This window comes from Mastigoproctus giganteus, chromosome 12, assembly GCF_048544385.1.
Source record: "Mastigoproctus giganteus isolate SK-2022 chromosome 12, ASM4854438v1, whole genome shotgun sequence".
In the NCBI taxonomy this organism is placed as follows: domain Eukaryota; kingdom Metazoa; phylum Arthropoda; class Arachnida; order Uropygi; family Thelyphonidae; genus Mastigoproctus; species Mastigoproctus giganteus.
The window spans coordinates 119,864,078-119,891,213 of NC_143586.1; the positions used below are offsets into that span (position 1 = coordinate 119,864,078).

At 39.1% G+C, this 27,136-nt stretch overlaps 1 protein-coding gene across 5 annotated transcripts in view; it reads left to right on the plus strand.

Annotated features, from left to right (window-relative positions):
- Positions 1 to 27,136, plus strand: part of LOC150077364 (UDP-N-acetylglucosamine transporter-like) — a 392,219-nt gene that overhangs the window by 319,750 nt on the left and 45,333 nt on the right. For 4 of the 5 annotated variants that reach the window (XM_090386783.1, XM_090386784.1, XM_090386781.1 and 1 more), the window contains one exon: positions 26,009 to 26,142. The exons of the other annotated variant lie outside the window; for it this stretch is intronic. In XM_090386783.1, the coding sequence (XP_090242909.1) occupies positions 26,009 to 26,142 (134 nt within the window). The remainder of the gene's footprint in view (positions 1 to 26,008; positions 26,143 to 27,136) is intronic. 5 annotated transcript variants of the gene reach the window in all.

A 27,136-nucleotide genomic window follows, 5' to 3' on the forward strand; every position in this document is an offset into this window, starting at 1 on the left:
ATCGTTGCTTTATGGTACCAGATTGCGGCCACATAGCAAATCATTGGTAGGAAGGTTGCTTTGTAGAGTGGTGTCTTATTGAGGCCCCAGTCACACCTGGAAATCCTGGCAACCAGAGCTGTGTATCTTCTGATTTTAATTCTTAAGCGTTTCAGATGTTTGAAGGAAAGGTTGTTATCGAGTATGACTCCGAGGTATCTCATCTGTGTAGTCAGCTGTACAGTTGTTCCATTTATTTTGATCTGTGGTGGTCTTCTAATATTCAGTGTTCCTTTGAGCAGGATGGATGTAGTTTACACAAGTAAAGAAATCTTTGCTGTTTCTCTATTTTCTTAAATGGGAAAGTACTAAATGAAGCTTTAACAACATGTTGCATTACAAATCTGTCCGCCAAAATTTGTCCATCCATAATTTCACTGAAATTTTGTGATTTCTCATTACCAAAAAATTTCCGATAGACATTTTCGAATACCTTCCAGTCTCTTATTTCTCTAAAGATTTTTTAATTTTTTAGTGAATTCGTCATCTTACAATAGCAATTTGATTTGAGGACCCACAAAAATTCTCTTTTTTATTGGCTTCATTGATTCAAGGAAACTTATGCCTCAACAAGAAAATCCTTCTTCTTTTTTGTCCATCGCTTTCACAAATATTTATCAAACTTAGCTTGATGTCCAATGGAGATAAATAAAAAATGACCAGACCATTCAGAAACAGTCTGTCCATTTTTTACACTATACTGGCAGTCCTTCTCTCGACTGCCCCACTCGCATAAAAAAGCAGCAGTCTTTAGTGTATCCATCATGCAACCCAGTCAGCAATGCTACGACTTTTAGGTCAGCACAGATATTTCATTTTCATTCTTGTTTGCAGAAGAACCTATAGGTTCTCATACATTTCTTTAATGTAAACTGCATGGGCCAATGGTATAGATGGATACGTATTTCCATTATGGAGTAAAACAGCTTTCAAACTGACCATGGATGAATCAATGAAAAGCTTCCACAGCTCAGGGATGTGCTCCAGATGAAACTCTTTCACTAATTCCTGGACATTGTTACAATACAGTAAAGCACCATCCATGGAGTGATAGTTCACTATGTTAGATTGACTCTTCCTATAAAAGACACCTTGACACTCTTTTCAAGGAGATTCCACTGCTGAAGCCGTGATTCTAGTAATTGAGCCTTAGTTTTGAAGAGGTCCAAATCTCTGACCAAATTGTTCAATTCTGCCTGAGTGATTAGTTGTGGCTTTTGCATTATCACGAGTTGAAAAGTCTGGATGGTTGAAAAGTTATTCTTAAGACCCAATCTTAAGAATAACTGTTGAATCACAAATCTCTGCATCCTGCCCTGCAGCTGTCAAACAATGCATATATGGATTTTCCCTGTGATTCCAACATGTTCCAGTTTATACAGTAACCTCTCCTGGGACTGAGTCAAATGCTTTGCTGAAATGTAAGTAAATAATGTCAAAATTATTTTATACATCCAGCTCATGAATGAGTCTGTCAAAATAGATAATTAGCATTAGCAGTAGCATTACCATAGGCATATGATGCAAGAAAGCAAGCTTATACAGCATAAGCCAAAAAAAAAAAAAAAAATTCCCACTTCACCCATCCATTCTTTCAAAACATTTCTCCAGTTCTTCCTTGAATTTATTTAAGCTATCAACTTCCACAACAACAGATCGAAGTATGTTTCAGCAATCAACTAGCTGCTAATTTCTGTACATCTATTTAACAACTTTTTTCTTTTTTTTTATGTAAACCCCAAACACGAGAGATGTTAGAACCTATAGTACTTAGTACCGTGCTTGGGTTGCAGGTTAAGAAGTCGAAAGAAGATATTTGTTGACATTGGACTTGAACTTCTCTAGACTGTAATTTTCAGAAAATACATATGAAGGAAGGTTGTTCCAGAAAACAGCAGTTGAATGAACAAACGAGGAAGATGAAAAGTTGGTTCTGTGAGTTTGAAGTTGGACAGTAAATGGATGTTGGCTGGTGGCGGCACGTGTTCGGACTGTTTTGAAAGAGAGAGCAGGAATTATAGAAGCTAATTCAAGAAGAACTGTGCCCATGGAAGTATCTGTAGAAGAGGCATGCAGGAGAAACAGGACGTCTATGAGTCAGCGAGTGCAGAGACTCTGTTAGAGATGAGTCATTAATTAACGTAACTGCCCTCTTCTGAATGGAATCAAGAAGCCTGAGAGAGGTTTTGGGAGGACGACCCCAGTTGTGGGAACAATATTCCATGGCAGGGCAGATTTGCGATTTATACAGAGTGAGCAGCTGTTTGGAAGAAAAGTAACACTGAGAGCGAAAGAGAAAACCAAGTTTTTTAGATGCAGAAGAAGCAATATTTTAATGTGCTTGTGCCAACAGAGATTAGAAGTCAGGGTAATCCCCAAAAGAGATATATCACTTTGCCTAGAAATCGGAGTGTCACTAAAGATAAGCATAGGAGCAGAAGAATCCTTTTTGCGAGATATAAGACAAGACTGAGTTTTAGAAGGGTTGAAATCAACCAAGTTGTCTTTGCCCCACTGGAGAATTATCTGAAGATCGGCATTTAAGGAATTGGTAGCAGATTTTTGAGAAGTTGAAGCTGATTGTGCAGGACAAGGTTTCTCAAAATGGAAAGTGGAATGCAATGTGCTATCATCGGCAAAACTATGGATAGCATTTCCAGTCAATGGAAGAAGATCATTAATAGAGTGGGAGAAAGAACTGAACCTTGGGGGACACCAGCATTAGTGGAGAAGTTAGAAGACACAGAGCCATCTACCATCACCCTCAGTGAGCGATTAGAGAGAAAACTGGATAACCAATTACTAAAAACAGTTGGCAAACCATAAGATGGAAGCTTGTTTAGAAGACCTTTATGCCAAACACGATCAAAAGCCTTTGAGATGTCAAGAGCAACTACTTGTGTTTCACCGAACCTTTCCATTGAATTAGTCCATAAATGGGTAACATAAGCCAGAATATCACCAGTGGATCAACACTGACGGAATCTATACTGGCAATAGTTGATCAGATGGAAGGTTTCTAGGTAGTTTAAAATTTGGCGGTTAATTGATTTCTCCATTACTTTAGAAAGAGTAGAAGTAATTGCAATAGGACGATAATTGGATGGGAGGGATTTGTCACCCTTTTTAGGAACTGGCTGGATATGAGCAAATTTCCAAGAAGGAAAAACACCTTTGGAATAAGAAAGTGAAAAAAGGCGCCAAAGAAAAGGAGTAAGTTCAGGAGCACAACCAAGCAATTGTTAAGTCAATTGCTTGGATTCACTTTATGTGAAACCAATCAATTGACTTAACAGCCAAAATTCTAATATTAATACAAATTTTAATGGTAGTGGTGGCCACCAGAAATTACTAACTAAAATAGACACCTTACTGTTAACATTTTAATCTTTGTCCAATTTATAATTAGCTTAATTGAAAAGAGAGAATTTTCCATCCCATACAATAAACATGTTTTAAATTACTCAAAAGTTTGTTGCAAAGTTTGCTTGTCATCAATATGGTCTACCTCGCTGTTAGTAGAATGGTATCCCATAAGTAAACACAGTGGCCAAAGTAAGCAGAACGAAGACAGTAGTAAAAATTGCCTCACCTTGGCTTTTCGTTTGCAAGCAGGTTCTTACAGAAAGAAAAATTTTAATAATTTGAATAGATTACCTCCAAGGAAATGATGCAATGATCAGTAATGTATGTGTATAGGCTGCTCCAATGGCATTGATCTCCTTCTGTAATAGATCATGGAGAAATACCATCGGAACCTGGAGCTTTCTTAGCATCAAGATTCATCAAAATCCTTCTGACAACTTTTTGACGGAAGATCACACGAGGCATTGAATGGAGTGTGTTGGGAATAGTGGGAGGTGTTTTACCAAGATCGTTAATGCATGAGTTGAAAGAAAAATGGGATGCTAGCAGGTCAGCTTTATCCTTGGCTGAAGTGACAACAGCACCATCTGGTTTGGACAGAGGTGGGAGCAGAGATGGGCAAAAGTTGCGGCCAATAGCATTGGCAAGAGATCAGAATGCTCGGCTGCCATTAGGGCAAGAAGCAAGTTTTCTACTCTTTGCCTGTTCAAACTCTAGTTTGGACTGGTTAATAACTGCTTTACAATTGTTGCGGGCTTTGGTGTAGGGCAGAAAATGAAACCGAAAATGAAATGAAAATTAGAAACAAGCCAATTACGATATGCAACATTCTTCTCTTGGACAGCCTTAGCACATTTATTGGAAAACCAAGGTTTAGATAAAGGACGGGATTTTAAAGTGGAGTGTGGGATAAAGGATTCCATTCCTGCAAGAATAATTTCACTGACACGATCTGAGCGCAATCGTTCAAATCAGAACTTATGAAACAGTAATCCGACCAAGGAAAAGAAGAAAAGAAGTCTCGCAGGTCATCCCATTTTGCATTCTTGTAATGCCAAACAACACGAGGCTGTGAATAACCATGAGATAAAGGTTCCATTGGAGAAGAGACAAACACCAAGTTGTGATCTGATGTGCCTAAAGGACCTCTCATTTCAACCATGTACTTAGAAGGGTTGTTTGTGAGAAAAAGATCAACCGTATTGGCTGTATGATTAGGATTGTCAGGTATTTGTTTATGTAAATGAACAATCTGTGCAAGATCATTAGTAATTCCAAAAGCCTGAGCATCATGACCTGCTGGGTCGGTGTGACTAGAAAACGGAAGCCAGCTGAAGTTGCGAACATTAAAATCACCATGGAAAATTACCTCTCTGTTAGGAAAGTTGGACTGCAGAAAATCAAGTTGCAAAGAGAGCAAGTCAAAGAGCTCCAATTGATTAGTGGAGTTGGGAGAACGCTAGAGACAACAGATGAATTTGACACGATGAGGTAGAGAGGTTTTAAACCAGAGAAGATCAAGGAGAGGAGATTCTAAATTGCCAAGTCTCTGACAGGGAATATCAGAATGGACATATTCACAAGTACCACCTTTGAGGTGAAAAGAATCATACATCGAATAATTTGGGCATCTCAGATGAGCAGTAGTTGAATCAACCGATAACCGAGATTCTGTCTGAAAAAGTACATGGGGTTTGGCAGACTGCAAGTGGAAATGGACATTGTTGAGATTAGAATTGAGACCACTTATATTTGTGAAATGAATTAGGAAGTGCTTGGGAGGTTTAGATCTTTTCGCAATAAGCTTTCTCTATTAGTTTGACATTTCATTGTGTATTCAATAGTAAGAAAAAGTGGGTGGGACATGCTGTATGAAGTAATGAAATTTTTGGATATGGCATACACGTGGTAAGAATATACCCAGATCCCTGACATAACGTGGCCTCGACAATGCTTCCCGCATACACACTACTCGGACTCCCTCCAGTCACTATCTGGCAGAGTAGAGGTAGCAAGATTATACACTAGCTGATCCCGAAGCTTCCTAGAGAGTTACCAATAGGTTCTCTCCAGTGTACTAACTAGCTGCTGGCATGCGAACACCGTTTTAGAGCTGTACCATCGAAATGTAAGGAATATGAGTGGTTTCGAGAGTAGCCTGTGCGGCCGCAGTTATTTTGCAGCTCCTGGAGAAGAGAAGTTTTTTCTGATTTATTTTCTGTTTTATTAGCTTAAATTGGCATATTTACTTATTTTCTAGAGTAGTTTTATATTCATAGTTATGATACTCAGTTTAAAGTTTAACTTGATAGAGATTTTGTGGGTATTACTTATTATTGGTAACGGTATCATATCCACGTGTTACAAATACGGGCTTTGGTGTAGACTTTGGTGTAGGCTTTGGTTAAAAACCTCTCGTGCAACGGAGCTGCACGAGAGGTTTTTAACCGTATTTAGCCGATTTATTAACCAATTGTTATATCAAATTATTATCTATAAGTAGCTATAGACTTCGTCAGGATCCTTAGTTCATTCTAAATTGAGACAGCGAGATTTGGAAGTTAATCAATACTTAGGAGTCCGTAGAAGTACCGTTCGTAATTACCGCCATTGTAACACAATACAGCATATCTGGAATTCGATAGCATTAGCTTTGTATAGTATAGTGCATAATATAATATTGTCAATTAATCAATTAATTAGTAAGTCTATTAATCTTGTTAAACTTCATTGTCAATTAAATTGCACTTTTATGTATATATAACGATTAGAGTACAAACGTAACAAATAATTAATACATAATTTGATACGGAAGTTATATAAAGGGAACTCGTAGATAACACTCGATACTGAAAAATAAATATAGCGTTATAACTGTGTTAGGATACAAGTTTAAGGTTTTAATTTTATTCTGCAATTGTAATTTTATTGACATTAAATTGAAATCATGAATCAAACCAGAGCAGCAAAGCAAAAGGCTCAAGCTAATGGGAGTGCTGTGGCTCAGGGGAGAACTGAGGGGGGCAGTTGCCCTCTGAATCACAGCCTTTTAAGATGCACTGTTTGCTTGATGTTTGCGGGGCAATCGGGTACGGGACATGATACTGCCATGGGGGATGTCTTTGTGTGTGCACGATGCAAGGAGTGCAAGGAAATTAGCGACAACTCAGCGTTGTTATGGGCATATATGACACCTTGAAGGACAGGGTGGATGCCCTCGAATGAAATAAATTGAGGGGCCCATCAAGCTCTCAGCTGCCCACATCAACGCCAGAGCTTGCACTTGGTCATCTTGCAATACAGAGGCAGCCCCCAAGGCAGAATGCGCTGGTCCCACAGAAACTAGTAGTTGTTGGTGACTCTATTGTCAGGGAAACAGGGAACATGCTTGGTAAAAAGGATAGGTGGAACAGGACCAGGCTATGTCTGCCAGGGGCAAAGGTTGATGACGTTGTAGAGCGGATATCATCTTTTAAGGGAGTATATGATGAGAGCCTTGTCGATCAATTCGGCCATGGAAAGATTGTGCAAGGCTCAAGGGGTAGAATTTTTTTCAGCCTGGACTGAACTTGTTAACAGGAGAGATTGCTTCTACAGGGATGGGATACACAAATAGAAAGGGTGCAAGAATTTTTGCGGATGCTGTCGAGGCAGTGTTAGGTGGGTCGGAAAACTGCTAGTTGGGGGGGATACAAGGACTAATAGATTAACAGTAGCCACTGGCAGAGGTGGAAGTGATTCTAGCACTGCTTCTGTTGAAATGAGCAGAAGCCTGAAAAACAAGATGCAGGATATTTCAGAGACTGCTGGGAGTCATTGTGGTACAAGTAAACACATGGGTTGTGTTAGGGTAGCTAAGAATAGAAACAGGTGCATGTATACTTGCGTGTACACCAATGCTAGGGGTTTAGTAAATAAATTTGATGAATTTGAGGTTTTGCTCAAAACATCAAAGCAGATATTGTTGGGATATCAGAAACATGGTGTCACACAGATATAAGGAATGCAGAACTGGAATTTGGGGAGTACAACGTCTACAGAAAGGATAGACAGGATAGGAAGGGAGGAGGGGTTATGCTATTAGTTAAAAAACACATAAAATCCAAGAAAGTGAAGCCAGTCGACATCGATGGACAGGGCAGTGTTGAGTCAGTTTGGTGTGACATAAGCATGGGTAAATCAAAATTGAGAGTAGGAGTGTGCTATAGGCCTAATGACTCTGATGAGTATAATAAGATACTGTACAGGGAAATAGAATGGGCCAGTAAATCAGAGAGTCTTATAATGGTGGATTTTAATTTCCCAGATATTGACTGGAATTTGTGGGTTTGTCACTCACACACTAGCAAGGCTTTTGTGGATTTATGGGATGATTGTTTTCTACACCAGCATGTTCGGGAGGCAACTAGAGGGAGTAATACTCTTGATCTGATTATCAGTAGTGATTCTTCATGCATTAAGAATCTGCAGATAAAACCACTAGGTGGCAGTGATCACAGTGTGCTGAAGTGGGATTTACTCAAGGAGGTAACTACCATCAGAGGTAAAGTGAAGGGTTTTTGCTTTCATAAAGGCGACTATGATGGGCTGAGACAGTATTTAAATTCTATACAGTGGGACCAACTGATGATGTTACCAACAGCAAATTCAAAATGGGAAGCATTCAAGGAACTAATCTTGGAAGCTACCAGGATTTACATACCAACCAAGAAATATTGTTCAAGGTTCAGGCCTAAATGGTTGTCAGATGAACTAATGAGACATATGGCAGAGAAGAAAAATGCATGGGATACATACAAATTAATGGGTGACATGGAAGCCTATGGTAGATATAAGTTGGTCTGTAACCAAGTCACAAAGGAGATTAGGCAGGCAAAGGCAGATTATGAGAAATCCTTGGCAAAGGATGCAAAGAAAAACAGAAAAGAGTTCTTTACCTATTTAAACTCAAGAAGGAAAGGGATGAATCATTGGTCCACTGGATGTTGATGGTTCAACAGTTGAGGATCCTTCTCAGGTGGCTAACAATCTAAACGAGTATTTTGCATCTACATTCACACATGAGGAGTTATTCAGGAAGGGGAATGTCGTAGGTGAAGTAAACATTGTCAGTCAGCTAGATAATTTTCTAATAACTGAGAGGAAAGTGGAGGAGAAATTGTTGAGGATAAACATAAAAAAGGCACCCGGGGTGGATGGGATCTATCCAGTTATATTAAGCAAAGGAAGTAAAGGAAGTAAGCAAACCCCTGGCCATAATTATGAGAGCTTGTTTGGACTCAGGGGAGGTACCCATAGACTGGAGATGTGCAAATGTAACCCCAATTCACAAAGGAGGATCAAAGGCTGACACAAGTAATTATAGACCTGATAGTTTAACTTCGGTTCCCGGAAAATTAATGGAGGCACTGGTTAAAGAAGCACTGCAGGAACATCTGGACAAGAATTCAGTTATAGCTCAGACACAGCATGGTTTTGTTAAGGGCAGGTCTTGTCTGACCAATTTGATTGGATACTGTGATGTAGTCACAAAAGAACTGGATGCAGGGAATAACTTTGATATTATATATTTGGATCTTAGAAAGGCTTTTGATACTGTTGCGCCTGGAAGACTGCTGCACAAATTGGAGCAGTGTGGCATTGGAGGCAAATTGCTGCTATGAATAAAGGGATGGTTGAGTGGCAGAAGATAGAGAGTGGTAATCAATGGACACTGCTCAACGTGGACTAATGTTATTAGTGGAGTTACTCAGGGTTCAGTGTTGGGTCCATTGTTGTTTTCTGTATTTATAAATGATATAGATGATGGTATATCAAGCTTAATGTCCAAGTTTGCAGACGATACAAAGGTTGGCAGGGTTGTTAAGGACACTACTGTTGCTATGCTGCTGCAACAGGATCTGGAAAGTTGAGCAGATGGGCTGAGAGGTGGCAAATGAAGTTTAACATTGACAAATGTAAAGTACTACATATGGGAAACAGTAACCCCAGATCAACGTATCAACTCTGTGGTACTACACTGACAGTGGTAGAGAATGAAAAGGACCTGGGGTTAATTGTGCAGGCAGATATGAAGTTCTCTGAGCAGTGCAGACGAGCTGCAAGAGTAGCTCATGGTGTCTTGTCAATGATATACGGGAATTTTTCTAGCAGGGATAGGGATGTGATTATTCCCTTGTATAAGGCATTGGTCAGGCCACACGTTGAGTACTGTATACACGTCTGGAGGCCTCATTTCAAGAGGGATGTAGAGATGGTGGAACGAGTGAATGGAACAAAGGGGTGCTCTTACGAAGAAAGGCTTAAGTTTTACAAATTACAGAGTCTGGAGACTAGGCATCGGCGAGGTGATCTGATACAGGTGTACAAGGCTTTGAATGGCTTGAACATGCTCAATGCCGATGGGATTCTTCCTCTTGCTCAGAATAATCACCTGAGAGGGCATAAATTCAAATTGAGGAAGGACGGATGTCGGATAGATGTGCGGAAATTTGCCTTTAGCCAGCGGGCAGTTGGTTTGTGGAATAGACTTCCATCACTTGTTGTTGAAGTTGATAGCCTAAACAAATTTAAGGCTCAGTTGGACAGGTATTTCGAACGAACGGATGGGAGTAGTGGTTGTGCTTTTTTTTTTTTTTTGGCTGATGCCGAATAAGCTTGTTTTCTTGCATCATATGCCTCTACTAATGCTAATGCTAATGCTAATATTGGATCTCCCCACGACGTTCATCATAACCTCAAAAGTCATCAATCGTACTGCATGATGGAAGAGATAGGGAAGGGTTGACCGGAACTTAGCTCTAGAGACTAAACATGGGTTCCACCACTTCAAGCCTCCAATAAGCAAAGTGGTGGTATTGCACCGATTGATGAGAGTTATCTACCACCTAGTACTGCCTGGTAACATCGAGGCGCGGCATTCCTCCATGTGGTGTGGGCGCCACACCTCGACCCCTGCTTACGTTGGTTCACACCTGGATGGTCACCCACCATGTACTTTTGCATCGAGGTTATACCCAGTATTACTAACAGTCACACCATCGTGAAGGTGCAGCAGAGGATTTGGCTGTCACAGACCGTCCGGACTTTGCCGAAATTGGGTCAACTCTTTCCTCAATTTAAGTTTATTCCCCCTCAGATTTTTAATCTGAGGAAGAGGGTTGATGGCTTATACCATATAATTTTAAATTATATGGTATAAGCCATCACTTGCATTGAACCATTATGGCTAATTATGAGAGCATCACTGGATTCAGGAGAGATTCCGTTGGATTGGAAAAATGCCAATGTATCACTAATACATAAAGGCGGTTCTAAGAGTGTAGTAGGAAATTACCAACCAGTTAGTCTAACTTCAGTAGTAGGGAAAATCAAGGGTGGAATTCAGGATCATTTTGATTGAAATGGAAAACTGAAGGATGCACAGCATTGTTTTATAAAAGGAAAATCATGTTTAACAAATCTGGTTAGCTGTTTTGACAGGGCCACTCATGAGCTGGATTTAGGGAATAATTTTGACATTATTTCTTTAGATTTCAGAAAAACATTTGACTCAGTCCCATGAGTGGTTACTTTAAAAACTGGAACAGGTTGGAATCACATAGGAAATCCTTAGATGGATAGTAGCAGGAGGCAGAGGGGTGTTGTGATCAATGATTATTCTTTAGATTGGGTCAATGTAAGAAGTGGGGTTCCCCAAGGAATTCCACGGATTTTCTTAAATGACATCAATGGAGGGATAGAAGGGATGATGTCTAAATTTGCAGATGATGTAAAAATCGGTGGAGTAGTTAATGATCACTGCAAAGCAGAACTTTAGCATTAGAAGAGGAATGTGATGCAATAAAGCAAGCTTATGCAGCATCAGCCAGAAAAAAAAAAAAAAAAATCCACCCCCATTTCACCCCTCCATTCGTTCCAAATACCTGTCCAGCTCAGCCTTAAATTTATTTAAGCTATCAACTTCCACAACAAAAAATGGAAGTCTGTTCCACCAATCAACTACCCACTAGCTAAAGGCAAACTTCCACACATCTATCCTACAGCTGTCTCTCCTCAATTTGAATTTATGCCCTCTCAGTTGATTATTTTGAGCATGCTCAAATCATTCAAGGCTTTATACACCTCAATCAGATCACCTCGCTGGTGTCTAGTCTCCAGACACTGTAATCTGCAAAACGTAAGCCTTTCTTCATAAGAGCAACTCTTTGTTCCATTCACTAATCTTGTTTGACTTCTCTGTACTCGTTCCACCGGCTCTACATTCTTCTTAAAATTATGCTTTCAGACCTGTATACAGTACTCAAGGTGTGCCTGACCATTATACAAGGGGATAATTACCTCCTTATCCCTGCTAGAAAAATTCCTGTATATCATTGACAAGACACCATGAGCTACTCTTGCAGAACCTCTGAACTGCTTAGAAAGCTTCATATCTGCCTGCACAGTTACCCTCAGGTCCTTTTCATTCTCTATCACTGTCAATGTAGTACCACAGAGTTGATACGTTACTCTGGGGTTACTGCTTCCCATATGTAGTACTTTACATTTGTCAATGTTAAACTTCATTTGCTACCCCTCAGCCCATCTGCTCAACTTTTCTAGATCCTGTTGCAGCAGCGTACTGTCATTAGTGTCCTTAACAACCCTGCCAACCTTTGTATCATCTCCAAACTTGGACATGAATCCTGATATACCATCATCAATATCATTTATAAATACAGAAAACAATAACAATGGACCCAACACTGAATAACATTAGTCCATGAAGAGCAGTGTCCATTGATTACCACTCTCTGTCTTCTCCCACTCAACCATCCCTTTATCCATAGCAGCAATTTGTCTCCAATGCCACTCTGCTCTAATTTGTGCAGCAGTCTTCCATGTGCAACAGTATCAAAAGCCTTTCTAAAATCCAAATATATGATATCAAAGTTATTTCCTGCATCCAGTTCCTTTGTGACCACATCATAGTATCCAATCAAATTGGTCAGACAAGACTTCCATTAACAAAACCATGCTGTGTCTGAGCTAAAACTGAAGTCTTGTCTAGATGATCCTGCAGTGCTTCTTTAACCAGTGCTCCAGTAATTTCTCTGAAACAGAAGTTAAACTAACAGGTCTATAATTACTTGTGTCGCCCTTTGATCCTCCTTTGTGAATTGGGTTCACATTTGCACATCTCCAGTACATGGGTACCTCCCCTGAGTCCAAGGAAGATCTCATAATTATGGCTAGGTCACTTCTTCAGAGTGACCTAGATTGCTTCAGGGATGGTCAGAAAAGCAAAATGCAAGGTCTTACACCTGGGGCACCCTTAAATAACTTGTACACTTGATGGAATTGAACTAAAGTCAGTAGTGAATGAAAGGGACTTGGGAGTTACGATATAATCAAACATGAAGTTCTCCGAACATTGTAGACAGGTTGCTGGAAGGGAGGCCATTGTGTCCTATCGATGATTTATCAAACATTTCTAGAGAGATAATGCCATTATAATCCCATTATATAAGGCTATAGTTACACCACAAATAGAATACTGTGTTCAAGTGTGGGGACTGCAACTAAAAAAAGACATTGAGCTTCTTAAAAGACTCCAAAGATGGATAACTTCATTGGTGAGATCAGCAAAAGGGCATCCATATGAGGAGTGACTTGAATGCTGATGGGATTCTTCCTCTTGCTCGGATTAAGAACATGAGGGGGCACAGATTTATATTAAGAAAAGACAGTTGTAGAATAGATGTGCGGAAATTTACCTTTAGCAGCTGGTAATTAATTGGTGGAACAGTCTTCCATCTTTTGTTGTGGAAGTTGGAAACCTAAATAAATTTAAGGCTGAGCTGGACAGGAATTTGGAATGAATGGAGGGGTGAAATGGGTGGGTTTTTTTTTTTTTTTTTGACTGATGCTGCATAAGCTTGCTTTCTTGCATCGTCAGTGGATTTTTGGCTGCTGTAAAGGAATAAATATTTTTAATTTTTACAGTATTCTTTGTTAATTAACATATTACATTATGTTTTACAGAGATAGTAAATAGGTTTAGTAGCGTTTGTTAGTTTCTTATTCTGAATTTAACTAGAGATTTGTGGAAGTTATGACTCCCAGTGTTAGTGCCAATATTGCTAAACTAGCCGCCATATTGTAGTCAGTAAGAAATAGCGTAATGTATATATATCTCAAATTGATAGTATAAGGTATAAAGTAAAACTAGATAGCTTAATACAAAGCACTCAGTTAGGAATCTGTTAGATTATTATAGTATTATCAATTAATCAAAAATATTATTCATCTTATTAAAATTCATTGTTAATTAAATTGTATTTAAACAGAAATCATGACCCAGACAAGAGCTGCGAAGCAAAGATCACAGACTAGCGAGAGTGCTGTGACCGAGGGAGAAACAAAGGGGGTGATTCTCCAACACATCACAGTCTCAAAAAATGTGTGAAATATGATATGTTTGCTGACCTTTCTAAAACAGAACATGATCTAGCCAAGGAGGATGCCTCTGTATGTGCTAGGTGTCTAGAGTGTCAAGAAATTAGGCACCAACTCAGCTGGGCTTTTATTAGCATTAGAATTAGCAAAGACCCATGATGCAAGAAAGCAAACTTATATAACATCAGCCAAAAAAAAAAAAAAAAAAAAACCCTTATTTCACCCTTCCACTTGCTCCAAATGTTTGTCAAGTTCTGCCTTGAATCTATTTAAGCTATCAACTTCTACAACGATAGATGGAAGTTTGTTCCAGCAATCAAACACCTGCTGGCTAATTGCAAACTTCCGCACATCTATTCTACATCTGTCTTTCCTCAATTTGAATTTATGCTCTCTCAAGTGATTATTCTGAGCAAGAGGAAGAACCCCATCAGCATCGAGCATGCTCAAACCATTCAAGGCTTTATACACCTCAATCAGATCACCTTGAAGGTGCTTAGTCTCCAGACATTGTAATCTGCAAAACTTAAGCCTTTCTTCATGTTCCATTCCCTAATCTTGTTGCCCTTCTCAGTACCCTTTCCAACAGTTCTACATCCTTCTTAAAATGAGGCCTCCAGACCTGTATGCAGTACTCAAGGTGTGGCCTGACCATTGCCTTATACACGGGGATAATCATCTCCTTATCCCTGCTAGAAACATTCCTGTATATCATTGACAACACACCATGAGCTACTCTTGCAGACCGTCTGCACTATCAGAAAACTTCATATCTGCCTGCACAATTAACCCCAGGTCCTTTTCATTCTCTACCACTGTCGGTGTGGTACCACAGAGTTGATACGTTACTCTGGGATTACTGCTTCCATTATGTAGTACTTTACATTTGTCAATGTTAAACTTCATTTGCCACCTCTCAGCCCATCTGCTCAACTTTTCTAGATCCTGTTGCAGTAGTGTATTGTCATTAGTGTCATTAACAACCCTGCCAATCTTCGTATCGTCTGCAAACTTGGACATTAAGCCTAATATACCATCATCAATATCATTTATAAATACAGAAAACAACAATGGATCCAACACCGAACCCTGAGGGACTCCACTAATAACATTAGTGCATGAAGAGCAGTGTCCATTGATTACCACTCTCTGTCTTCTCCCACTCAACCATCCCTTTATCCATAGCAGCAATTTGCCTCCAATGCCACACTGCTCCAATTTGTGCAGCAGTCTTCCATGTGCAACAGCATCCAAGACTTTTCTAAGATCCATATATATGATATCAAAGTTATTCTTTGCATCCAGTTCCTTTGTGACTACATCATAGTATCCAATCAAATTAGTTACACAAGACTTCCTCTTAACAAACCCATGCTGTGTCCGAACTATAACTGAAGTTTTCTCTAGATGAGCCTGTAATGTTTCTTTAACCAGTGCCTCCATTAATTTCCCCCTGGAACAGAATTTAAACTAACAGGTCTGTAATTACCTATGTCTCCATTTGATCACATTTGCACATCTCCAGTCGATGGGTAACTCCCCTGAATCCAGGGAAGCTCTCATAATTATGGCTAAATGTGTGCTTACTTCCTTTGCCGCGTCCTTTAATATAACTGAATAGATTCCATCCACCCCAGGTGCCTTTCTTGTGCTTATCTTCAAGAATTTCTCCTCCACTTTACTCTCAGTTATTTCAAGATTATCTAGCTTACTGCCAGAGTTGAATACACCTCTGGCATTCCCCTCTCTGAATAACTCCTCATGTGTGAATGTTGATGCAAAATATTCATTCAGTTTGTTAGCTACCTGAGCAGGGTCATCAGCAGTTGAACCATCAATATCAAGTGGACCAATCTGGTTCATCCTCTTTCTTCTAGAGTTCACATAAGTAAGGAACTCTTTGCTGTTTTTCTTTGCATCCTTTGCCAAAGATTTCCCGTAATCTGCCGTCACCTGTCTAACCTCCTTTATAACTTGGTGTCACATGTTAATTTATATAAGCTTGTGTATTACATGTTAATTTATATGTATCCCATGGATTTTTCTTCTCTTGCACACATCTAATTAGTTCATCTGACACCCATTGAGGCCTAAATCTTGAACAATATTTCTTTGTTGGTATGAAAAGCCTAGTGGCTTACAAGATTAATTCTTTGAATGTTTCCCATTTTGAATTTGCTGTTCGTAACATTATCAGTTTGTTCCACCATATAGAATTTAAATACTGATCACCATAGTCACCTTTATGAAAGCAAAAACCCTTCCCTTTACCCTTGATGGCAGTTACCTCTTTGAGTAAATCCCACTTCAGCACACTGTGATCACTGCCACCTAGTGGTTCCTTTATCTGCAGATTCTTGATGCATGAAGAATCACTACTGATAATCAAATCAAGAGTATTACTCCCTCTATTTGCCTCCTGAACATGCTGCTGTAGAAAGCAATCATCCAATAATCCACAAAAGCCTTTCTAGTGTGTGAGTGACCTATCCACAAATTCCAGTCAATATCTGGGAAGTTAAAATCCGTCATTATAAGACACTCTAATTTACTGGCCCACTCTATTTCTCTGCACAATTGCTCATTATACTCATCAGATTCATTAGGCTTATAACACATGCCTACTCTCATTTTTCCTTTCCCAGTGCTTATGTCACACCAAACAGACTCAACATTGCATTGTCCACCAGTATCAATTGGATGCACCTCTTTAGATTTTATGTGTTTCTTAACTAATAGCATAACCCCTCCTCCCCTGTCTATCCTTTCTGTACACATTGTACAGCAGAAATTCCAGTTTTGCACTTATGTCTGTGTGACAGACATAAGTGATATCCTTCAATATCTGCCTTTGATGTCTTGACTATCACTTCAAGCTCATCGAATCTATTAACTATACTCCTAGCATTGGTGTACATAGAAGTATACATGCACCTGTTTCTACTCTTAGTTACCCTAACACAGCCCATGTATTTACTTGTTCCACTATGACTCCCAGAAGTCCTGGAAATTCCCATTGCCTTGCATTCCAGGCTGCTGCCCAAAAGTGAAAAAGACCTGGAGGTAATTGTGCAGTCAAATATGAAGTTTTCTGAGCAGTGCAGACAGGTTTCCAGAGTAGGTCATGGAGTTTTGTCAATGATATTTAAGAATTTAGCTAGAAGGGACAGGGAGGTGATTATCCTGTTGTACATGGCAATGGTCAGGCCACACCTAGAGTACTGTCTACAGGTCTCGAGGCCTCATATTAGGAAGGATGTAGAGTTGCTAGAACGAGTACAAAGAAGGGCAACAAGATTGGTGAGGGGAACAAAGGGTGCTTTTACCAAGAAAGGCTCGAGTTCTGCAAAATGCAGCACCCGGAGGGTACGCATCTGCAAGGTGATCTGATTGAGGTGTATAAGGCCTTGAATGGGTTGAGAAAGCTGAATGCTGATGGGATTCTTCCTCTTGCTCAGATTAAGAACTTGAGGGGGCACAGATTTATATTAAGGAAAGACAGTTGTAGAATAGATGTGCGGAAGTTTGCCCTTAGCCAGCAGGTAGTTGATTAGTGGAACAGGCTTCCATATTTTTTTTGTGGAAGTTAATAGCCTAAATAAATTCAAAGCTGAGCTGGACAGGCATTTGGAACGAATGGAGGAGTGAAATGGGTGGGTTTTTTTTTTTTTTTTTTTTGGCTGATGTTGCATAAGCTTGCTTTCTTGCATCATATGCCTCTGCTAATGCTAATATGTGGGTTGCACAGCTTGGAAACTAGGCATCTTAGAGGAGACTCGATTGAGATATTTAAGGCTATGAGAGGCAAAAGTAAAATGTGATTAAAGAGGCCTGTGCATTCTGAATTCTTTATTAATATCAAATTACTGTGGCACAGAGCAAAATAGAGACAGAACAAATTATGGGAAGTTTAATAAAGGAAATACATAGATATATTCGATTAGATACATACAATAGCTCTCGGCTGTTTTGTCAACCTTCCTCAGTTAAATTGACAGTTAAGAGTCGAACATGAGAGCGTGTACTGCCAATCATGTATATGAAGTACGTGATTAATTGTTGGATGTTGAGGCCTGTGGCTGTGATGCATCCGGACATTGCCAGCGTTTTTCATTAGTCAGAATTGTTGTTTCGATGATAGGGTGGACCCGACATCCACTGCTCCTGTTGACTGAGGTATTGGAGCATGTGATGTTCGGCGACTCCAACCAGGCGCATTGTCGATAGTGGCAGGACCTGTCCACAGTCAAAACATCGCGGTGTGGGTCAATGTCATGGTGGGTTGCCCAAACATGTTCGGCAATAGCTGAGTGCTCCACATTTGCTAAGTGGATTGCTCTTTTGTATTCGGGAAAAACGTTTTTCGAGCCGTCTCCCAGTTTTCCCAATGTGGCAGCTAGTGCAGTCACGGCAAGAGATGCAGTAGACCAATCCACTTTGTAGTAAGGTGGGGACTGGTCTTTTCACTTAGAGATGAGGGTTCATAACTTTCTGCCTGGGAATTGTACGCATTTTATCCCATGTGATTTTAAGACCCTAGAAACCTGTTGTGATATGTTTGGGTAGTATGGGATAAATGCGCTCGCAGTTGAGCCATTACCTTGGATGTTTCTGTTGGTCGTTATGTGGCCATGTGTCTGTAGGTCACACCTGTCAAGAGTATTGATGGGATAGCCACACGTAGTAAGATCCGCCTTGACTTTAGCAATTTCGGTGTTTTGTTATTTGTTATTTGGTTTTTAGGAGCATTAGCAACTAAGGCCATATTGCTCCGGGATATGCGGTTGTCATTCCCTGACCTTTCCGCATCCTCCGTATTTGGTGGTGATGGGCTTGAACCCCGGTCTAATCAAGAAGCGTGTGCTATGCACTGCTGCTCCTTCCCACCTGGCTACGGAGGCGGCAATTTCGGTGTGCCTTTCATCTACAGAACTAGAGTGGGTTCAGGCAAGGTTTGTTCAGTGGCAAGAAGATGGCTAAGAGTTTGCTTACCTCGTTTGCTTCCTCCCATAATATAAATGGATTGAATCCATCTGCAACTGGTGCCTATTTTATGCGCATCCTGAACAATTTCTCCTCCACTTTCCTTTCAGTTATCACAAAGTCATTTAGCTCCTCGTTAAAGTTTGATAAACTTCTGGCATCACCTTCTCTAAAGAATTCCTCATGTGTGAACGTTGACGCAAAAAACCTATTCAGTTTGTCTGCAACCTATGTAGGATTCTTAACAGTTAATCCATACACATTAAGTGGCCCAATGTGATTCAACTCCTTACTTCTGTTAATAAAAGCATAGAAGTATTTGATGTTTTTCTTTGCATCCTTTGCTAGAGACTTCTCATCTTATGAGAGGTTAGTCAAGCTAAGGCTTGACTAACCTCCTTTGTGATTTGATTACAGACTAATTTTTATCTAGCATAGCTTTCATTATCACCTGATAGTTTATATGCATCCCATGCACTTTTCTTCTCTGCCACATGTCTCGATAGTTCATCTGACATCCTCCATTTAGCCTAAGCTTTCGACTAAATGACTTTGAACAGTAGTTCTTTGTTGGTATAAAAAGCCTAGTAGATTCTTTAATTACTTCCCGTTTATAATTTGTTGTTGGTGACATCACTTGGTCCCAGGCACACAATTTAATTACTTCCTCTTCAGTCACTCTTATGAAAGCAAAAGCCTTTCCCTTTACCCTTGACAATAGTTGTCTTTAATTAAATTCCACATTAGTACACTGTGATCGCTGCCATCCAGTGAATGGGTCTTTTATCTTTGGATTCTTAATGCATGAAGAATTACTGCTGATAACCAAATCAGGAGTATTGTTTCCTCTTGTTGTCTCTCTGACATGCTATAGAAACCAGTCATCCAAGAAATCCACAAAACCCCAGGGGCTCATATCTGGTGAGTATGGGCTTGGCACACCCAGGGTCCTGAGCTGGATATCATCATTCTTCTCTTTCTTGGTGATTCCTTTCTCTCTCTCTCTCTCTCTCTCTCAGGGTAACTCGGGAATATTTTTTTTTCGCTCGTGCAGCATAAGCCTCAGGCTTCCTTGCACCATATGGCTAATAATAATAATAATATTAATAATAAAAAGTCTTGCTAGTGTGTGAATGACCAACCCACAAATTCCTGTAAACATCTGGAAAGTTAAAATCCCCAATTATGAAACATTCTGATTTGCTGGCTCACTCTATTTCTCCGTATAGGTCTTTCCTATACTCATCACAACCATTAGGCCTATAACATATACACCAACTCTCAATTTTGTCTTCCTAGTTCTTATATGTATTTGCCACCTCACTCAACTGGATGCACTGCCTTTGATTTAATATTCTTCTTAAATAAGAGCATAACCCCCTCCACCTCTCCTGTCTTGTCTGTTCTTCCAGTATCAATTATGTGGGTCAGAAAACTGCTAGCTTGGGGAGATTCACAGACTAAAAGATTAACAGTAGCCACAGGCAAAGGCAAAAGCAATTCTTACACTGCTTCTATTGTAAAGAGCAGTAGCCTAGAGGACAAGTTGTTGGGGGCTTCAAGAGCTGCTGGGAGTCATCATGGAACAAATAACTACATGGGCTGTGTTAGGATAACTGAGAGTAAGAACAGGTGCATGTATATTTGCATGTACACCAATGCTAGAAGTAAATAAATAAATTTGATGAATTTGAAGTGCTGATCAAGGCATGAAAGGCAGATATGTTGGGATATCAGAAACATGGGGTCACACAGATGTAAGCAGTGCAGAATTGGAATTTGGGAGTACAGTGTGTACAGAAAGGATAGACAGGGTAGGAAGGCAGGAGGGGTTATGCTGCTAGTTCAAAAACACGCAAAATCTAACGAAGTGCATCCAGTTGACATGGACGGACGGTGCAATGTTGAGTCAGTTTGGTGTGACATAAACAGTGAAAAAGAGAGAATGAGCTTAGGAGTGTGTTAGAGGCCTAATGACTCTGATGAGTATAATGAACAATTGCACAGAGAAATAGAGTGGGCCAGTAAATCAGAATATCTTGTAATGGGGGATTTTAACTTTCCAGATATTGACTAGAACTTGTGGGTTGGTCACTTGCATGCTAGCAAGACTTTTGTGGATTTATTGGAGGATTGTTTTCTACAGCAACATGTTCAAGGGGCAACCAGAAGTGGTAATACTCTTGATCTGGTTATCAACAGTGACACATGCATTAGGAATTTATAGATAAAGGAACCACTAAATGACAGTGATCACAGTCTATTGATTTGGGATTTACTTAAGGATGTAACTTCCATCAAGGGTAAAGGGAAGAGTTTTTGTTTTCATAAAGATGACTGCAGCGATCTCAGGCAGTGTTTGAATTCTATACAGTGGGATCAACTGATGATGTTAAAAACAGTGACTTCTAAGTGGGAGGCCTTCAGGGAATTAATCTTGAAAGCTACCTTCATACCAACTAAGAAATATTATTCAAGATTTAGGCCTAAGTGGATGTCAGATGAACTAATGAGGCTTGTGACAGAGAAGAGAAATGCGTGGGATGCATATAAATTAGCAGGTGACACAGAAGCCTATGGCAGATATAAGCTAGTCTGTAATCAAGTCACAAAGGAGGTTAGGCAAGCAAAGGCTGATTATGAGAAATCCATGGCAAGGGATGTAAAAAAGACAACAAAGACTTCTTTACTTATGTAAACTCTAGAAGGAAGGGGATGAATCAGATTGGTCAACTTGATGGTGGTGGTTCGACTGTTGATGATCCTGCTCAAGTAGCTGATAAACTGAATGAGTATCTTGTATCTACTTTCACACATGAGGAGTTATTCAAAGAGGGGAATGCCAGAAGTTTACTAAACTCTAACAGGGAGCTAAATGATTTTGTAATAACAGAGAGCAAAGTTGAGGAGAAATTGTTGAAGTTAAACATAAAAAAGGCACCTGGGGGCAGATGAAATCTATCTAGTTATATTGAAGGAGGCAGCGAGGGAAGTAAGTAAACCTTAGCCATAATTATGAGAGCATCCTTAGATTCAGGGGACTCCTCATGGACAGATGTGCAAATGTATCCCCAATTCAAAAAGGGGGTTCAAAGGGTGATGCAAATAATTATAGACCTGTTAGTTTAACTTCTGTTCTGGAGAAAATAATGGAGTAACTGGTTAAAGAAGTAATGCAGGATCACCTAGACTAGACTGCAGTAATAGTTCAGACAGCATGAGTAAACTTTCTTTTAACAGAGCGTCAGTTAAGGGGAAGTCTTGTCTGACCAATTTGATTGGATACTACAATGTGGTCACAAAGGAACCGGATGCAAAAAATAATTTTGGTATGATATACTTGGTTTTCAGGAAAGCTTTTGATACTGGTGCACATTTTGTTACATTTGATACTGATATACAAATTGGAGTGATATGGTGTTAAGGGTAAATTGCTGCAATGGATAAAGGAATGGTTGAGTAGGAGATGGCTGAGAGTGGTAATAAATGGACACTGCTCTACGTGGACTAATGTTATTAGTGCAGTCCCCCAGGATTCGGTACTGGGCCCATTGTTGTTTCGTGTATTTATTAATGATATCAATGAAGGTATATCAGGCTTAATGTCCAAGTTTGCAGATGATACAAATGTTGGCAGGGTTGTTAATGATAGTTAAGACAGTATGCTACTGAAACAGGATCTAGGAAAGTTAGGTAGATGGGCTGAGAAGTGGCAACTGAAGTTTAATATTGACAAATGGAAAGTACTGCATATGGGTAGCAGTAACCCAAGAAAAACATACCAACTGTGTGGTACTCCACTCAGAGAGGTGAAAAATGAAAAAGACTTGAGGGTAATTGTGCAGTCAGATATGAAGTTCTCTGAGCAGTGCAGACAGGCTGCCAGGGCAGGTCATGGAGTTTTGTCAATGATATATTGGTTTGGAATTTTCCTAGCAGAGACAAGAAGGTGATTATCCCTTTGTGTAAGGCACTGGCCTGAAAATTTGTATATTTGTCAGGTAACACCTTGAGTACTGTATACAGTTTTAGAGGTCTTATTTTAGGAAGGATGTAGAATTGCTAGAACAAGTACAGAGAAGGGCAACAAGATTGGTGAAAGGAACAAAGGGGTGCACTTATGAAGAAAGGCTTAAGTTCTGCAAGTTGCAGCATCTGGAGACTAGGCACTTGTGAGGTGATCTGATTGAGCTGTAAATGGTTTGAGCAGGCTCAGTGCTGATGGGATACTTCTGCCTGCTCAGACTAAGAACCTGAGGGGACATAGATTCAAATTGAGGAAAGACAGTTGTAGAATAGATGTGCAGAAGTTTGCCTTTAGCCAGCTGGTTGTTGATTGCTGGAACAGACTTCCGTCTGTAGTTGTGGAATTTGATAGCTTTAATAAATTTAAGGCTGAAGTTGATAAACTGGATAGGTGAAATGTGAAGGGTTTTTTTGGGTTTTTTTTGGCTGATTCTGTATAAGCTTGCTTTCTTGCATCATCATATGCCTCAACTAATGCTAAAGAGGTGATGACAGAAAGAAGATGTGGGAAACTTACATCAAGATGCTTTTTTGGTAATGCCAGACAGGATGTAATTGTTGAAATACCTATGGAGGAAGGCCTTAAAATTCTACAGTCTGAAGTAAAATATGCCCTTGGAGTGGCAAAGACTGGCAAGGCAGTTGACTCTGATCAAATCGCAGTTGAAACAGTGAAACTTCCAGGTGAAGAAAATCTGAAAATTCTAACCAAAATGTTTAGTAAAATATATCTAAATGGAACACTACCTAATGATTGATTGAGGTTCTCATTCATCCCTCTTCCAAAGAATAACATCACCTCGTGCAATGATTTTCATCTTATTAGTCTGATGACCCACATATTGAAACTGCTGCTATAGATAATCTAAAACAGGATTTACAAAATATGTGAATTAGTAATCTCTGACACACAATTTGGGTTCCAAAGCAGACTAGGCACAAGAGAAGCTCTCCTGGTATAAGCATGTTGTTACAAAGATGTAAAGAACACCAGAAGACAGTATTCATCTGCTTCATAGACTTTTAAAAGGCTTTTGATTGGGATTTTGAAAAGGCTTTTGATCCTCCCTTCCTGTCTTGTCTACATTTTCTGTACACATTGTACTCCCCAAATTCCAATTCTGCACTGCTTATGTCTGTGTGACACCACGTCTCTGATATCCCAACAATATCTGCCTTTGATGTCTTGACTAGCACTTCAAGCTCATCAAATTTGTTAACTATACTCCTAGCATTGGTGTACATGCAAGTATACATGCACCTGTTTCTACTCTTAGTTACCCAAACACAGCCCATGTATTTATTTGTTTCACTATGACTCCCAGCAGTCCTGGAAATATCCATTGCCTTGTTTTCCAGGCTGCTGCTCATTCTAATAGAAAGAGTGCAAGAATCACTTTTACCTCTGCCTGCGGCCACTGTTAACCTTTTAGTCTGTGTATCCCTCCCAGGCTAGTAGTTTTCTCGATAGCATCAGCAAATATTCTTGCACCCTTTCTATTTAAGTGTACCCCACCCCATTACTGTAGAAGCAGTCTATTGATCGCTAATAGTCCAATGTGTAATGACTGACCATTCCGATATAAGATTTACAAAAGAAGAGGAAACCAAAGTGACATCTATATTTGACTCACCTGTCGAGCTAGTATAAGTTGTATACTGGCTTGGTCTATTAACCACAGTTAAATTGTGACGGATTAAAAAGTCTTCCAGAAGATGACCTCGAAAATCTGTGTTATTATTATACCATAAGCTTTAAGAGATCTACAATTTTCGAATTATACCATAAGCTCGATTTGGCATTAACATCTTTAGGCTATAAGAATCTTTTTATCGGGTACAACATATAAAGCTTATACAAGCACTTAAAAAGCTAAATCTTGATGGATGAGTAAGGGCAGGGTTGTATTTTCTTGCCCATGCTATTTAATATTTATTCTGAAGTTATTTTCCAAAATGCATTGTGGGAAAGGAAAGAAGGAATTAAAATAAATGGTCAGCTAATAAATAACATACGATACACTGATGATACTGCTATATTCGCAGAAAATATAAAAATTCTTCAATTGCTTTTGGACTATATTAACAGCAAATGTAATGACATGGGTTTAAGAATCAGTGTTAACAAGACCAAATACATTACTGTGAGTAAATCCCAGTAAGCCAAGTCCAGCTGTTATTGAATGGAGCTCCAATAGATAGAGTGGCTCATTTTAAATACCTTAGTAGTTGGCTAAATGCTGATCTAGATCCGGAAGCAGAAATAAAAGTAAGAATAGAGGTTTTGAGAAATGCCTTTACAAAATACAGAACAATGCTGTGTCACAAGCTCTAGATCTGTCAATCAGACTGAAATTTATTAGGTTCTATGTGTAGTCCATACTATTATATGGAGTTTAAACTTGGACACTGAAAACATCAAGCATGAACAAAATAGATGCTTTCGAAATATGGTTCTACAGACTCTTGCTAAAAATATCTTAATTAGACAGAATCACCAACATTGAAGTCTTGAAAAGAGCAAGAAGATAACATGAATTGTTGAGCTTAGTGAAGAGAAGGGAAAACTGCCTCTCTGGGACACATCCTTAGAAATGTGAAATATAAATTGCTTCAAGAAATAATCGAGGGAAAGAGAGGAGTGAGGAGAAGGAAACTTTCTTGGCTGAAAAACATCTACAACTGCAACTGAGGATCTTTTTCATCTTGCCCAAGACAGAGAGAAGTACAGCATGGTGATCACCAACTTCCAATAGGAGATGGCATCGAAAGAAGAATTATTTTTATTTTAATTATATAATTTATTATTTATATTTTTTACTTTTGTAGTAGATGTATTTTGTCAATTTATTTATTTATTTATTACTGATTTTAAAGATCGGTATATATAAAGAAAAAAAAAAAAAGAACGAAGGAGAAAAGAAAAAAAATATATAAAATTAGAAAATAGATGAGCTGTTGCTCAGGTAGCGCATTGTACAAGTAGTGTAGGTTAGTAATGATGATATAATGAAGTTATATCACTGTGATATTTTGGTCAATATGATCAAAACCAGTTTTGAAACATAATTGAATTTTGGTTTGCTTGCTTATATTCAAGATTATTTACAATACATAAATTGCACTGATAAAAAAATGCATCATTCCTTGATAGGCATTTGGTGGTCTAGTGGTTGCTGCTGTCATTAAGTATGCAGATAATATTTTAAAGGGCTTTGCTACATCTCTTTCAATTGTTCTCTCTACTTTGTGTTCATACTACCTTCTAAGTGACTTCAGTCCCACTAGGTAAGTATAACATATTTAAAAATCGTTTTTATTCCTTTAAATCAAGTTATGCACTAGTTATGTAAAACATATGGCTATAAGTGATAATTGTCTGGAAAGTTCTGTTAGAATGAAATTGAACATAATCCTCTGCTCACCATGCATAAATCAAAACAAGAAAAATTACGCTGGATCAATTTTCAACTAAAGTTTAGGCTTGTTCCCATCTGTGATTAAGACCTGATAATATTAAGATAGGAATTGTTTTCAGACATTAAAATAATCTGTCGAAATGTGTTGTTTCAGTGGCAGAGCATTCTATAAAAGAGAATTTTGAAGGCATATGAATTGCAGATAATTCTCTTTGCAATTAGTCTGAGCTCGGAAAAAAAAATTACAAGTTCTACTTGGTGAGTGTCCTTTGGCAAAACTTCTTGTTCGACCACAGTAGATTACAATTCTTCATCACTCTAAATTTCAGCTTCCATTATGTCTGCAGTGAGTTCCTCTTCATTAGTGAATATCCAGAAACATGTAATGTCCACATCCACTTCAGCAAAGCACATTTCCACTCCTCTTGTGATCTAAATTTAAATGATGATGTTGCACAGCTTCATAAAATGTTTTTGCTATTATCATGATGTTCTATGCAATTAATGGAGAAAGAAGCACCATTCAAGGCAACAAATCCAGCATGTTTGAAGCAGTTAATGATCGCTTTTTTTTTATCAACTTTATCCCATTCTGAAACACATAAATACCTTGAAAACTTTGCCTGTAGCATGTCAATTTTACATTATGTTTTACTTTCAAGCTACAGCACAATGTTGTTTAATATCATTCTTCAATAGTTTTTCTTAAAGCACTGGAACAAGCACCTTGATCAAATGGCAGTAAGTGGCTGTTTGTTTGTTATTTGGTTTTTAGGAGCATTAGCAACTAAGGCCATATTGCTCCGGGAATATGCGGTGGTCATTCCCTGACCTTTCCGCATCCTCCGTATTTGGTGGTGACG